We start from the raw sequence: 13851 nt of genomic DNA on the forward strand, positions 1-13851 counted from the left end.
GCTTCCTGACTACTCGACCCTGACCGGGCGGCATTCTTTTCGCGGGCAACGAGGTGGACGGCCCTCCAGTGCTCAATGAGTCGAAGAGAAAGAAACCAAGCAGAGAGCTCCTTGGAGGGAGGGAGGGGGACGACGCCGTCGCTGGGCATCACCGGAAGTCCCGCCTCCCGGCAACACCGGAAGTCCAACCTCCCGGGACCACCGGAAGTCCCGCCCTCCCGTCGCCACTTGTTTTCCCTCCCACACACACTCGAGTTCCGAAGCGGTGTAAGGCCGCCCGCCCTGAGAGCCGCCGCGCCGCGGACCCACAGGAGACACGATGATGCTACGCGGGGCGGCCGCGGGCCGCGGGTGTGAACGCGCGGAGCGGGGCGCGGAGAGCGGCTTTTTTGAGGGCGGCTGGCAGGGACTTCCGCCTTCCAGATCGGAGACTTCCGCCCTCTAGATCGGGGACTTCCGCCCCGACCCCAGACCCGGAAGGAGCCGCTCGTCGCGCGGGGCCTTATGGGAGTTGTAGTCCGCCGCGGCCGGGGGGGGGGTTCCGTGGCTCATGCGCGGTGCAGCGAGGCTTGTTTCCCATCTGTAACAACAGGTGAATTGGGCTTTTTCTTCTCCCTTTTCGTGCCCTTCCGAGGGCGTCGCCGGGCCCGGGGTGGTCGGCGCGAGCATGGGGGTTCGCTTCCCGCCGCCGGCTTGGCGGCAGAGCGGAGCGGAGCGGCGGGAGGCCCGAGAGCGGGCCCGGGCATCCCAGGCCCGGCCTGCCCGGGAAGCCAGCCCTTCCCGGCCCAGCCTGGGCAGCCGGGCCTCGGCCTGCCGTTGCCATGGAGCCGGGCGGGGGCGGGCGCCGGGCAGGTCTGCGGGCCGGGCCTGGGAGCCCGGGGCGCCGCGGGGGCCGCGGGCGAGGCCGCTTCCAGTGGCGCGAGCACGCCGGGGCCTCCGGGGATGCTCGGCCCAGCTGGGCCCAGGCCTGCGGCTCGGAAGACCTCCCAGGGCCCCGGGCGGGACCTTTGTCTTGCTCCCGGGCAGCCCGCGCCTGCTGCCTCCTGGCTCTCCCGGTTGCCTCCTCCTGGGCACTTTGCTCGCCCCTGGGGGAAGGCCCGGGGATGTGGCATTCTTTGTTTGCTGGGGAGCACTCGTCCCAGTTGGTAGGGGAAGACCGAATGCATGTTGGGTCCTTTGTTTGCAATGCACTGGAATCCCAGGGGTCCCCTCTCAGCCACCCCCCAGCCTTGGAGAATGGCATCACCCTGCCGTCTAGCAGGCCCACCTGCAGTAATATTGGTTCCCCCTTCCTTCATTGTGATTTTTTTTTCCTTTTTTTGCAAGGTAGACTGTGCCCCCACAAGGCAAACCCGACCCTTGGGATTTGCTCTCTATGCACTCTCTAGCTAGCAGGTGAAGTGAACTGCAGATTGCCTGCTGCAGACTTCCCACCTGACTTGGATTGCAAACCAAGTGACCCAGAGAGAAGTTAGATGGTCTAATTAATGGGTCCTCTTTGCAGTTTCTTTGAAGGCATTCAACCCGTTGTCACTATGGATCTGGGCCGCCTCTCATAATTAGCATTTGGATCTTCCGCACTAGTGAGAGTTTCCAGTCTTGTGATACACTATTTGGAGTTTGTTATTATAGCGTTCTTGACTTGTACGGTTATTTTAGGTGCAGGAAATAACATTCTTTGCTACAGTTTCTCCCCCGCGTAGAATGCTTACTGCCCAAGTGTTTTAACTTATGTAACTATGGTTCAAAGTTTATCAGTCAGATCTTTTGTTTTGTTTTGTTTTGGTTCACACCCGGAGGTGCTCAGGGCTTACTCCTGGCGCTGCACTCACGAATTACTACAGATGGGTTGAGAGGACCGTATGGGATGCTGGGGATTGAACCTGAGTTGGTCCTGTGCAAGGCAAGTGCCTTATCTGCTGTACTATCGCACTAGCCCAATATAACATTTTTCTTTTTTTGTTTTCGGGCCACACCCGGTGACGCTCATGGGTGACTTCTAGCAATGTGCTCAGAAATCGCACCTGGCTTGGGGGACCATATAGGATGCCAGGGGATTGAACGGCGGTCCATCCTAAGTTAGTGCATGCAAGGCAAATGCCCTACTACTTGCGCCATTGCTCCGGCCCCAAATTTTTTCTTTTTCTTTTTTAAGTTTTTGGGCCACACCCGGCGGTGCTCAGGGGTTACCCCTGGCTGTCTGCTCAGAAATAGCTTCTGGCAGGCACGGGGGACCATATGGGACACCGGGATTCGAACCAACCACCTTTGGTCCTGGATCAGCTGCTTGCAAGGCAAACGCCGCTGTCTTTTTCTCTTTCTTCTTTCTTTCTTTCTTCTTTCTTTCTTTCTTTCTTTCTTTCTTTCTTTCTTTCTTTCTTTCTTTCTTTCTTTCTTTCTTTCTTTCTTTCTTTCTTTCTTTCTCTCCCTTTCCTTTCCTTTCCTTTCCTTTCCTTTCCTTTCCTTTCCTTTCCTTTTCTTTCGTCACATCTGGCAGTACTCAGAGGTTATTCCTGGCTCTGTACTCAGGGATCGCTTCAGGTGGTTCTTGGAGACCAGGAGTCAAACCTGGGTTGGCTGCATGCAAGTCAAGTGCCCTACCACTATACTAACCCTCTGATTCCAAAAATTTTATTTCAAAGAATGAATCTCGTGATATTTAGATGTATGATAGCATGGAAGTAAGAATAGTGGAATACAGGCATGGAAAATTTTGGTGCCCAATATCTCTTTGTAGAAATCCATTTGGACGAAGGCAGCAATGAAATCTTGGCCAAGTTGTGTAACTTTTTCTTTTGTGGGGGCGGGGCATACCGAATTGTACTCAGTGCTTACTCCTGGCCGTATATTCAGGAATGACACACACCTGTTGGGCTCAGGAGACCATATTATATAGGGTTCTGGGTCAGTACCTTGCCCTCTGTACTATTGTTCTGGCCCAAAGTTGTAACTTTCTTTAGGAAAATCTTAGTATCTTTCTTTGGGAAAGATAACTTATTTTTGTTTTGTTTTGGGGTCATACCCAGTGGTACTCAAAGTTTACTCCTGGCTCTGAACTCAGGAATCACTCCTGGTGGGCTCGGGTAGCCACATGGGGTATTAGAGATTGAACCCAGGTCAGTCACGTGCAAAGCAAATATCCTATGTGTTGTACTGTTGCTTCAGCCCCAAGGAAAATTGTTTTGTTTTGAGACCACATCCAGTGGTGCTCAGGGATTACTCTTGGCGTCTTGGGGGACCATCTGGGATGCCAGGATCAAACCCAGATCAGCTGTAACCATTGTGCTATTGCTCTGACCCCTCAGGAAGGATACATTTTTTTGTTTGTTTGTTTTTGTTTTTTGGGTCACACCAGGCAATGCTCAGGGGTTCCTCCTGGCTCTACGCTCAGAGAAATTGCTGCTGGCAGGCTCGGGGGACCATATGGGATACCGGGATTCGAACCACTGTCCTTCTGCATGCAAGGCAAATGCCTTACTTCCATGCTATCTCTCTGGCCCCAGGAAGGATAAATTCTTGGGGTGATTACATAGATAGAGATAAAGTTTATGGAATAACTTTGTAAGTTATGAAAATGATAATTTAGGGTGGAAGGATAGCTCAATAGACCGAGTGCATGCTTTTACATTTAGGCATGAAGGTTTCATTCTAATACTCAATTGCTGAGCCAGAAGTAACCCCTGAGCATCACTGAGTATGGTCCAAGAGCAACACAACAACAAAATAATGTTCAGTAATCAGATGTTATTGACCCAATTTTATTTTTATATTTAGCAAAACTCCCAAGTGTTACTGGGGAGCACTACTGTTGATTCTCTGCCAATTCAGCCACTTGGTTTAATGCAAAGAGCCAAGAATTCGATGATGCTCACTCAGTCCCTGTAAATTGGACACACCACCAGGGCCAGTCCTGATAGTGCTGGTGGAGGAGGAGACGTTCCTTCGGAACTATACCTGATAATGTTCAATAATGAGGAGCATGGGTCTAGCATGGAAGGTGCCTTCACCCCTGTAGTAGCTCTTGGGCCCTTGTTCGAGATAATCTTGCAGGTGTTGTTGTAGGACAGCTCACAATTTTAAGTAGGTCCTGAACGAGCTTGAAATGAAACCAGCATGTCCAGTTTGTATAGTTCATGCCACTAACAATACATGTCCTTATATGAATGAGTGAATCAATTTCCATGATCCTAAGCGTCTTTCTTTCTCTATGGTGGGCCTATCACTTTAGTGACCCAGCACTGTACTTCTCAGGAGGAGGCCCAGCCTCGTGATGAGGAATAGCAAGGCGGGAATTCAGCTCCAATTCAAAAGCCTACAAAATCTGGGACTGTCCGTGCTCTCGTAAGGTAAGTTGGTTGAGCCAGTGCATAAAACAATGGTGGATCTCATGCTGTGGCCACAAGTGATATGCTAGAGACATTTGTGACTATCTGGGAAGAAAGTTATCTATATTTTATTTTTATTACTTTTTTGGGGGTTGGAGCACCTAGTGGTGCTCAGGGTTTACTCCTGGACCTATGATAAGGGATCCCTTCTGGTGGAGCTTTGGAAATCACGTGCTATGCTGGGGATTGAATTCAGGTCAGCTGCATGCAAAGTAAGTTTCCTGCCCACTGTGCTATTTCTCTAGTTCCAAAAGTTATCTTTTTCTTTTTGTTTTGGGACCACACGAGTTGTACTCAGGGTTTAGCCCTAGCTTTGTGCTCGCTCTTGGTAGGGCTTGGATGACCATTTAGAGAGCTTGGGGGTTGAACCTGGGTCAGCTGTGTGCAAGGCAAGTGTTCTATCTGTTTTACTACCAGTTCTGGCTCTATCTCTAAATTTTTTCTTTTTTTTTTTTGGTTTGGATTTTGGGCCACACCTGGCAGCACTCAGGGGTTACTTCTGGCTCTGTGCTCAGAAATAACTCTTGGTAGGCACGAGGGACCATATGGGATGCCAGGATTCGAAATACCATCGGTCCTGGGCTGGCCACTTGCAAGGCAAACGCCCTACCACTGTGCTATCTCTCGAGCCCCTATTTCTAAATTATTAAAGAGAAGTTCTGGCTAATTTTGGGGGGCAGTCCCCCAAGTAATGTAGAGATTCTATAGTAGATTCTTGGTTCTTAGTGTTAGCTCAGTGTTCAGACCTAGTGATGCTGGGGACCACTAGAGTCATACTCCAAGGTACTGGAACAGGGCATGTGGTTGCAGGGATTAAACTCAAATTCTTTTTTTTTTTTGGGTCACACCCGGCGGTGCTCAGGGGTTACTCCTGGCTGTCTGCTCAGAAATAGCTCCTGGCAGGCACGGGGGACCATATGGGACACCGGGATTTGAACCAACCACCTTTGGTCTTGGATTGGCTGCTTGCAAGGCAAACGCCGCTGTGCTATCTCTCCAGGCCCTAAACTCAAATTCTTAAACATGTAAGGCAAGTACTTTTTTGTTTTATTTTTAGGCACCTGGGGGTGTTCAGGGCTTATTTCTGGCTCTGCTCAGAGATTACTCTTGTCAGGGAACTATATGGGGTGCAGGGCAAGCATCCTACCTCTTATCCAAAGCAGGTACTCTATTTAAATAGCTCAAACCTATTTAATATTAATTCGAGGGGGCCAGAGTGATAGCACAGTGGTAGAATATTTGTGGCCTACCCACGATGGACGCGGGTTCTATTCCCAGTATCCCTTATGGTCCCCCAATCCTGTCAGGAGTGATTTCTGAGTATAAAGTCAGGAGTAACCCCTGAGTGCCCCCGGGTGTGGTCCAAAAACAAAACAAAGCAAAAGATTATCAATCCTAAAGACTTTCAGCATAATTCTGAAAGTTGCTTTTCTTGTAGATTTCTAAGAAATGATCTAGAGCAGCGTATCTCAACTTTCCTCTACCTGACCTGACCCTCTCCCGACCTTCTTTTCTTCCTGTAGTACCCTGTCTTACACTGGTTAGCTTCCTTTTTTTTTTTTTGGTTTTGGTTTTGGTTTTTGGGCCACACCTAGCAGTACTCCTGGCTGTCTGCTCAGAAACAGCTCCTGGCAGGCACGGGGGACCATATGGGACACCGGGATTCGAACCAACCACCTTAGGTCCTAAATCGACTTCTTGCAAGGCAAATGCTGCTGTAATATTTCTCCGGGCCCATGATTAGCTTCTTAGTTTGTGCTGTGGCACCCCACACACCCCTCCCAGTTTATGGGGTTTTCACCTATATCCCATTGAAATACCTTGGGTTCCTACAGGGGACTCATATGTCCCTAGTTTAGAAATACTGTTCTAGGGGGGCCAGAACGATAGTACATGGTCAACCCGGGTTCAATCCTTGGCATTTCACATGGTCCTCAAGCTTGCCAGGAGTGATTTTTTTTTTCTTTTTGGGCCACACCCGGCTGTGTTCAAGGGTTACTCCTGGCAGGCTTGGGGAACCAAGCTCGGGATGCCAGGAACCGAACCCGGGTACATCCCGGGTCAGCTGTGTGCAAGGCAAACACCCTGCCATTGTGCTATCTCTCCAGCCCCAACAAGTGATTTCTGAGTGCAGAATCGGGAGTAAACCCTGACCATCTTTAGGTCAAAAACAACAAGAATTCTGAAAGATCTTTTTCAGTTGTTTTGGTTTGTTTTTTGGGCCACTTGGGCCTTACTATTGGTTCTATGCTCATAGATCACTCCTTGCAGTGTTTTTTTGGGAGAGAGACCTTATTTAGCCTGGGATTCTACTGGAGCAGCTGCATTGTAAGGCAAGCACTTTATCCACTATAAGTTCTAATAGATATTTTTTTTTTTTTTTTTTTTTTTTTGGTTTTTCGGGCCACACCTGTTAGATGCTCAGGGGTTACTCCTGGCTACGCGCTCAGAAATTGCCCCTGGCTTGGGGGGACCATATGGGACGCCAGGGGATCAAACTGTGGTCCTTTCCTTGGCTAGCGCTTGCAAGGCAGACACCTTACCTCTAGCGCCACCTCGCCAGTCCCAAGTTCTAATAGATATTGTTTGTTTGTTTGTTTGTTTTCCACACCTGGCTGTGTTTAGGCCTTACTCCTGGCAGGAGTTACTTCTGACAGGCTTACGGATCCATATCGGATCCTGGGAAGGGAACCTGGGAAGTGAACTTGTGCAAGTGCCCTGTCTACTGCACTATCTCTACAACCCCTAATAGATCCTATCTTAAATCTCATACCATATTTTCTTAGACCCATATAGGAAAAGATTGTGTCATATGAGCCTTGATTGACATAGAAGAGATCAGAGATTATTTGGGGGGGGGGGGTGTGAGGGGAGGGATTCGAGCCACACCTGGCAGTGCTCAGGGATTATTCTTGGCTGTGTACTTAGCTGTCACTCCTGGTGGGCTCAGGGACCATGTGGAATAGTGGGAATTGAATCTGGGTCAGCTATGTGCTGTACTATTACTCTTCGCTCTTCTTTTTTATTTTGGTTTTGGGCCACACCCGGTGACGCTCAGGGGTTACTCCTGGCTATGCACTAGAAATCGCTCCTGGCTTGGGGGACCATCTGAGACGCTGAGGGATTGAACTGCAGTCCATCCTACACTAGCGCGGGCAAGGCAGGCACCTTACCGCTTGCACCCCTGCTCTGGCCCCTGCTCTTGCCTCTTTTTTTTTTTTTTTTTTTTTTTTTTTTGGTTTTTTGGGCCACACCCGGCGGTGCTCAGGGGTTACTCCTGGCTGTCTGCTCAGAAATAGCTCCTGGCAGGCACGGGGGACCATATGGGACACCGGGATTTGAACCAACCACCTTTGGTCCTGGATCGGCTGCTTGCAAGGCAAACGCCGCTGTGCTATCTCTCCGGGCCCTGCTCTTGCCTCTTTTTTTTTTTTTTGGTTTTTGGGCCACACCCGTTTGACGCTCAGGGGTTACTTCTGGCTATGTGCTCAGAAATCGCCCCTGGCTTGGGGGGACCATATGGGACGCCGGTGGATCGAACCGAGGTCCGTTCCTTGGTAGAGCTTACAAGGCAGTCACCTTATCTCTAGCGCCACCTTCCCGGCCCCTGCTCTTGCCTCTTAACAGTTTTGTTTTTGCTTTTGACTTTTGGGCCTCACCTGATAGTATTCATGGCTCTTTGCTCAGATGTGATCCCTGGAAGTGCTTAGGGGACCAAATGTTTTACTCCTGTACTATCCTTTCAGCCCCTAGAGTTTTTTTTTTTTTTTTTTTTTTTTTTAATTTTTGGGTCACACCTGGCAGCTCAGGAGTTACTCCTGGCTCCATGCTCAGAAATCACTCCTGGCAGACTCGGTGGACTATATGGGATGCTGGGATTTGAACCACCATCCTTCTGCATGAGAGGCAAACGCCTTACCTCCATGCTATCTCTCCAGCCCCCCCTTTTTTGTATGTCCACAGTTGAGCAGTGCTCAGGGCTTACTCCTGGCTCTGCACTCAGGATCGCTCCTGGTGGGCTTGGGAACCATATGGGATGCCGGGTGTTGAACTAAAATTACCATATGCAAACTCTCTACCTGCTGCTGCTATGCTATCTCTCTAGACCCAGACTGTTGATTTTTTCATCTTCTCTTTTTTTCTTTGTATTTGGTTTTTGGGCCACACTGTAGGTACTCAGGGGTTGCTTCTGTCTGTACACTCAAGAATCACTCCTGGCAGGCTTAGGGGACCATATGGAATCCTGGGGATCAATCCTGCGTCATATGTGTGGAAGACAAATGCCCTACCCACTGGATCATCTCTTGGGCCCCCGAATTTAACTTCTTTAAGTAAACATTATCACTGTTAACACTGAAGTTTTCTCTCTGCACTACCATACCTGATTGACTGAAATTCCCAGCATTCCTAGGGGAGAGGATAACATTTGGACAGATCAGCTATGAATCTAAAAGACTTGGCTCTGGACTGAAGTGATAGCACAGCAGTAGGGTGTTTGCCGATCCAGTTCGATTCCTGGCATCCCATGTGGTACCCTGAGCTTGCCAGGATCGATTTCTGAACACAGAGCCAGAAGTAACCCCTGATCGCTACTGGGTGTGACCCAAAAACAAAAACAAATAAAAGTCTTGGTCAGGGCAAGAATAATAGTACAGGGGCCTGAGAAATAGCATGGAGGTAAGGTGTTTGTTTGCCTTTCATGCAGAAGGTCATTGGTTCGAATCCTGACATCTCATATGATCCCCTGAGCCTGCCAGGAGCTATTTCTGAGCACGGAGCCAGGAGGAATCCCTGAGTGCCGCCGGGTGTGACCCAAAAACCAAAATAAATAAATGAATAAATGAATAAATAGATAAATAAATAAATAAAAGGAATAATAGTACAGTGTGTAGGAAATTTGCCTTGCATGTGATCGACCTGGGTTTGATCCCCAGCATCCCAGATGGTCCCTCAATGCTCTGTCAGGAGTAATTCCTGAGTGCAGAGCTCTGTGTAATTGCTAAGTGCCACAGTGTATGACCCCAAAACAAAAAATAAGAAACCAGACTTGGCTGCAAGTCAGCCCTTTTCTCAACTCCCAGTTTTCTCACAATTTAAGTGGTATCAGCATTCAAGAGTGTAGATTCCATTATCTTGATTTGCTGAATATCATATAGATGTCTTGAGGGTGTTTCTTTGTGCAAGGCAAATGCTCTACCGCTGTGCCTTCACTCCAGCCCCTTGAGGATTGTTTTTATTTTCCATATCCAGTAGTATGGAAGGGGTTACTCCTGGCTCTGCATTCAGGAATCACTCCTGGGGGGCTCAGTAGACCGACCATATGGGATGCTGGGGATTGAACCTGGGTTGGCTCTGTGCAAGGCAAACACCCTTCACTGTACTATTGCTCCAGCCCCAAAGAGGTTTTTAAGGTAAGGCCACATAACGTCAATATCATGTTGATGCACTTAACTCAGAAACACTACATTATTGCTATCTTTTTATTTTTCTTTTTTTGGTTTTTGGGCCATACCCGGCCTTGCTCAGGGGTTACTCCTGGCTGTCTGCTCAGAAATAGCTGGGGACCAGATGGGACACCGGGATTCGAACCAACCACCTTTGGTCCTGGATCGGCTGCTTGCAAGGCAAACACCGCTGCACTATCTCTCCGGGCCCCATTATTGCTATCTTAAACTTTTTCTTTCCTCTGCCCTTCCATTCCCTTTGTTGCTGTGGATATTATGGTTGTGATGATGGGGATTAGTTGCCTGCACATTTAACTATGGTGCTTGACTGGGTCACACAGTAGGTTGCAGTACTTGCATTCTTTTTTTTGGGGGGGGCTACACCCGGCGTTGCTAAGGGGTTACTCCTGGCTGTCTGCTCAGAAATAGCTCCTGGCAGGCACGGGGACCATATGGGACACCGGGATTCAAACCACCTTTGGTCCTGGATCGGCTGCTTGCAAGGCAAACACCGCTGTGCTATCTCTCCATGTACTTGCATTCTTAGTTGCAATGCTCATCAAGGTTTGAAGGAATACTACATGATTGAGGACATCCACAAGATTAATTTTTTTGTTTGGGGCTATACCCAGTGGTGTTCAGGAGTTATTCTTGGCTCTGCGCTCAGAAAACGCTTCTGGCAGGCTTGGGGGACCATATAGGATGTCGGGGATCAAACCCGGGTAGGCTGTGCAAGGCAAATGCTCTACCCGCTTTGTCATTGCTCGAATCTCCTACAAGACTGATTTTGTTTTTATTTTTGGATCAGACCGATGATGCTCAGGGGTTACTACTTAGCATCCATAGATCGCTCCTGGCAGTGCTCTGGGAATTATATGGGATGACAAGGATTGAACTCAGGTCAGCCGAGTGCAAGGCAAATGCCCTGCTTTCTATACTATCACTCCAGCCTCCTAAAAGTTTGTCTTGGAGGGGCTGGAGTGGTGGCGCAATCGGTAGGGTGTTTGCCTTGCATGTGGCTAACCTAGGAGGGACCACGGTTCTATCCCCCGTGTCCCATATGTTCCCCCAAGCCAGGAGCAATTTCTTTTTTTTCTTTTTTTTTTTTTTTTTTTGGTTTTTGGGCCACACCCGGCAGTGCTCAGGGGTTACTCCTGGCTGTCTGCTCAGAAATAGCTCCTGGTAGGCACGGGGGACCATATGGGGCACCGGGATTCGAACCAACCACCTTTGGTTCTGGATCGGCTGCTTGCAAGGCAAACACCGCTGTGCTATCTCTCCGGGCCCCCAGGAGCAATTTCTGAACTTATAGCCAGGAGTAACCCCTGAGCATCATTGGGTGTGGCCCCCCATAAAAGCAAAAAACCCCCCAAAAAACCAAAAATCATAAAACTAAACCAAGTCTGTCTTGGAACTTTTTTTTTTGGTTTTTGGGTCACGCCCGGCAAGCACTCGAGTTATTCCTGGCTCTACACTCAGAATAGCTTCTGGCAGGATCGGGAGACCACATGGGATGTTGGGATTCGAACCACCGTCATTCTGCATGTAAGGCAAACGCCCTACCTCCACGCTATCTCTCTGATCTCTCTGGCCACCGTCCTTCTGCATGTAAGCCAAACGCCCTACCTCCATGCTATCTCTCTGATCTCTCTGGCCCCTGTCTTGGAATTATTTTGTTTCATTTGTTGTTTTTGTTTTTGGGTTACACCTGGTGGTGGTCATGGCTTATTACTGGCTCTGTGCTCAGGGATTAGGGATCACTCCTGGCAATCTCTGGGGACCTTTGGGGTCTGGGGATTAGATCCAAGTCAGCTGTGTGCAAGGCAAGAGCACTATCTGCTATTCTATTGCTCTGGCTCCCAGATTTGGAATTTGAGCGGGAGGGGCACACCCAGCAATTCTCAGGAGTTACTCCTTGTTTTGTTCTAAGGAATTACTCCTGGCAGTTTTTAGGGAACCATATGTTGGGAACCAAATCCAGGCCTGCTATCTGGAAGATAGGTGTCCTACCCACTACTGTACTATCTCTCTGGCCCCAGATTTTGAATGGTGTTTGAAGACAAAATTGTTGGGCAAGGGCCCAAGTGACAGTATAGGGCATTTGCCTTGCACATGACCAACCTGATGTTTGATGGATCACTGGTATCTCATGTATATGGTTCCCGGACATCATCAGGAGTCATTACTGAGTGAGGAACCCCTGAGCATTGCCAGGTGTAGTCCCAAAGCAAACAAAAAATTGTTGTGTCAGGGCCCGTAGAGATAGCACAGCGGCGTTTGCCTTGCAAGCAGCTGATCCAGGACCAAAGGTGGTTGGTTCAAATCCCGGTGTCCCATATGGTCCCCCGTGCCTACCAGGAGCTATTTCTGAGCAGACAGCTAGGAGTGACCCCTGGGCACTGTCGGGTGTGGCCCAAAAACAAAAAAAAAAACAAAAAATTGTTGTGTCAGAGATATAGTCGAGTAATAGAACAAGTGTGATGCTCTGGGTTCGATCCCTGAACCGCAGGAGACAGAAATCAATCAATCAAACAAACAAAACCAAAGCGAATGCAATAAAAAGAACTAAATTTTTTTTATTTTTTATTTTTTGGTTTTTGGGCCACACCCGGCGATGCTCAGGGGTCACTCCTGGCTATCTGCTCAGAAATAGCTCCTGGCAGACACGGGGGACCATATGGGACACCGGGATTCGAACCAACCACCTTAGGTCCTGGATCGGCTGCTTGCAAGGCAAACGCCGCTGTGCTATCTCTCCGGGCCCAAAGAGCTAAATTCTTAAGAAAAAATAAAATAAAAATCATTAAACAAAACATGTTTGTGTGTTTAATTTCTAAATCTATTTCTTAGCTGCATGTTATTAACTAAATGAGCAAGTTGCACTAATTCTTTCTGCCTGTGATGGAAGCTAATAGACTTATGTCTAGAGACTCTATTACAAAGAACATTTTATTTTCAATTACTGTCTTCCCTTTGTTTCTGTCAGTCAAGTCTCTTTGCTGGCAGCTTGAGTCAATTTTTTTGCAAGCCCAGTAAACTAGGTTGTCCATGGAGCAGTCATCTATCAGTCCCTTTCCTGGTGTTAAAGGAGAAACGGGAAACGGGGTCCGTGCAAAAATTTATCTCTTCCTAGAAATTCTAAGGAAACCACAGATCTGGCGATGAGGTGGAAAATACCTGTCTTTCAGGATGAAATAGATCCTCTTTGGTTTAGCAGGACTCTGGGAGAGGGGGACAAAGAAGGAAGCTCTCCAGGAGCAAGAGACCGAGACCTCTAATTATCTACCTGAGTGGAGAGAGCAGCCATCTTTTCAGGCTTCAGGGGTGGTTGGGGGCTCATGAATGAAGAGCTTCAGCTGCATTCATCCTGCTCACGTGGACACGGCTTTCTCTGTATCACGAAATTCGACTCCGTGGCTCCTGGATCAGGAATATTGACCATTGCCTCTTTGTCTCCTTTTTAGGATTCCAGCTTTCCCTCCTGGCCAGAAATGTTCAGCTTGGACTCATTCAGAAAAGGTGAGCAGGTGACCCTGGTTGTATTCTCATGTCCTTTTCCACTGGGATGGGCAATGGTGAAGGGAGTGAAAATCCCTCACCTGTAAGTAGTGATCAGTCCTCCTTGGACCCTTGTTGGACTCTCCAGAGTCCTTGGGGTCTCCGTCTGCCTCCTGTTGTGTGGTAACCACAGTCTGTGCTAGCCCCTTGCCAAGTCCTTGGTCCATTTGTCATCAAATGATCCCACCAAATGCCCTTGCATCTATTCAGGGCTGATAGAAATCCTACTGGTTTTTGTTTTGTTTTTTTTGTTTTGTTTTTTTGGGGGGGGGCTCACACCCAGCAGCACTCTGGGGTTAATCCTGTCTCTATGCTCAGAAGTTGCTCCTGGTAGGCTCAGGGGACCATATGGGATGCTGGGATTCGAACCACTGACCTTTTTTTTTTGTTTCTTTGTTTTTGTTTTTGAGTCACACCCGGCGGCAGCAGCAGCGCTCGGGTTACTCCTGGCTCTATGCTCAGAA

General features: G+C 48.8%; 1 protein-coding gene across 2 annotated transcripts in view; it reads left to right on the plus strand.

Annotated features, from left to right (window-relative positions):
- Positions 1 to 536: 536 nt before the first annotated feature.
- DHX30 (DExH-box helicase 30) overlaps positions 537 to 13851 on the plus strand; it is a 51188-nt gene continuing 37873 nt past the window's right edge. The window contains exons 1-3 of one of the 2 annotated variants that reach the window (XM_049777318.1): positions 537 to 592; positions 4229 to 4346; positions 13294 to 13348. In XM_049777318.1, coding sequence (XP_049633275.1) covers positions 13321 to 13348 — 28 coding nt within the window. In that variant the 5' untranslated portion in view covers positions 537 to 592; positions 4229 to 4346; positions 13294 to 13320. The remainder of the gene's footprint in view (positions 593 to 4228; positions 4347 to 13293; positions 13349 to 13851) is intronic. The other variant, XM_049777319.1, reaches the window with a different exon arrangement.

This window comes from Suncus etruscus, chromosome 7, assembly GCF_024139225.1.
Source record: "Suncus etruscus isolate mSunEtr1 chromosome 7, mSunEtr1.pri.cur, whole genome shotgun sequence".
Lineage (NCBI taxonomy): Eukaryota > Metazoa > Chordata > Mammalia > Eulipotyphla > Soricidae > Suncus > Suncus etruscus.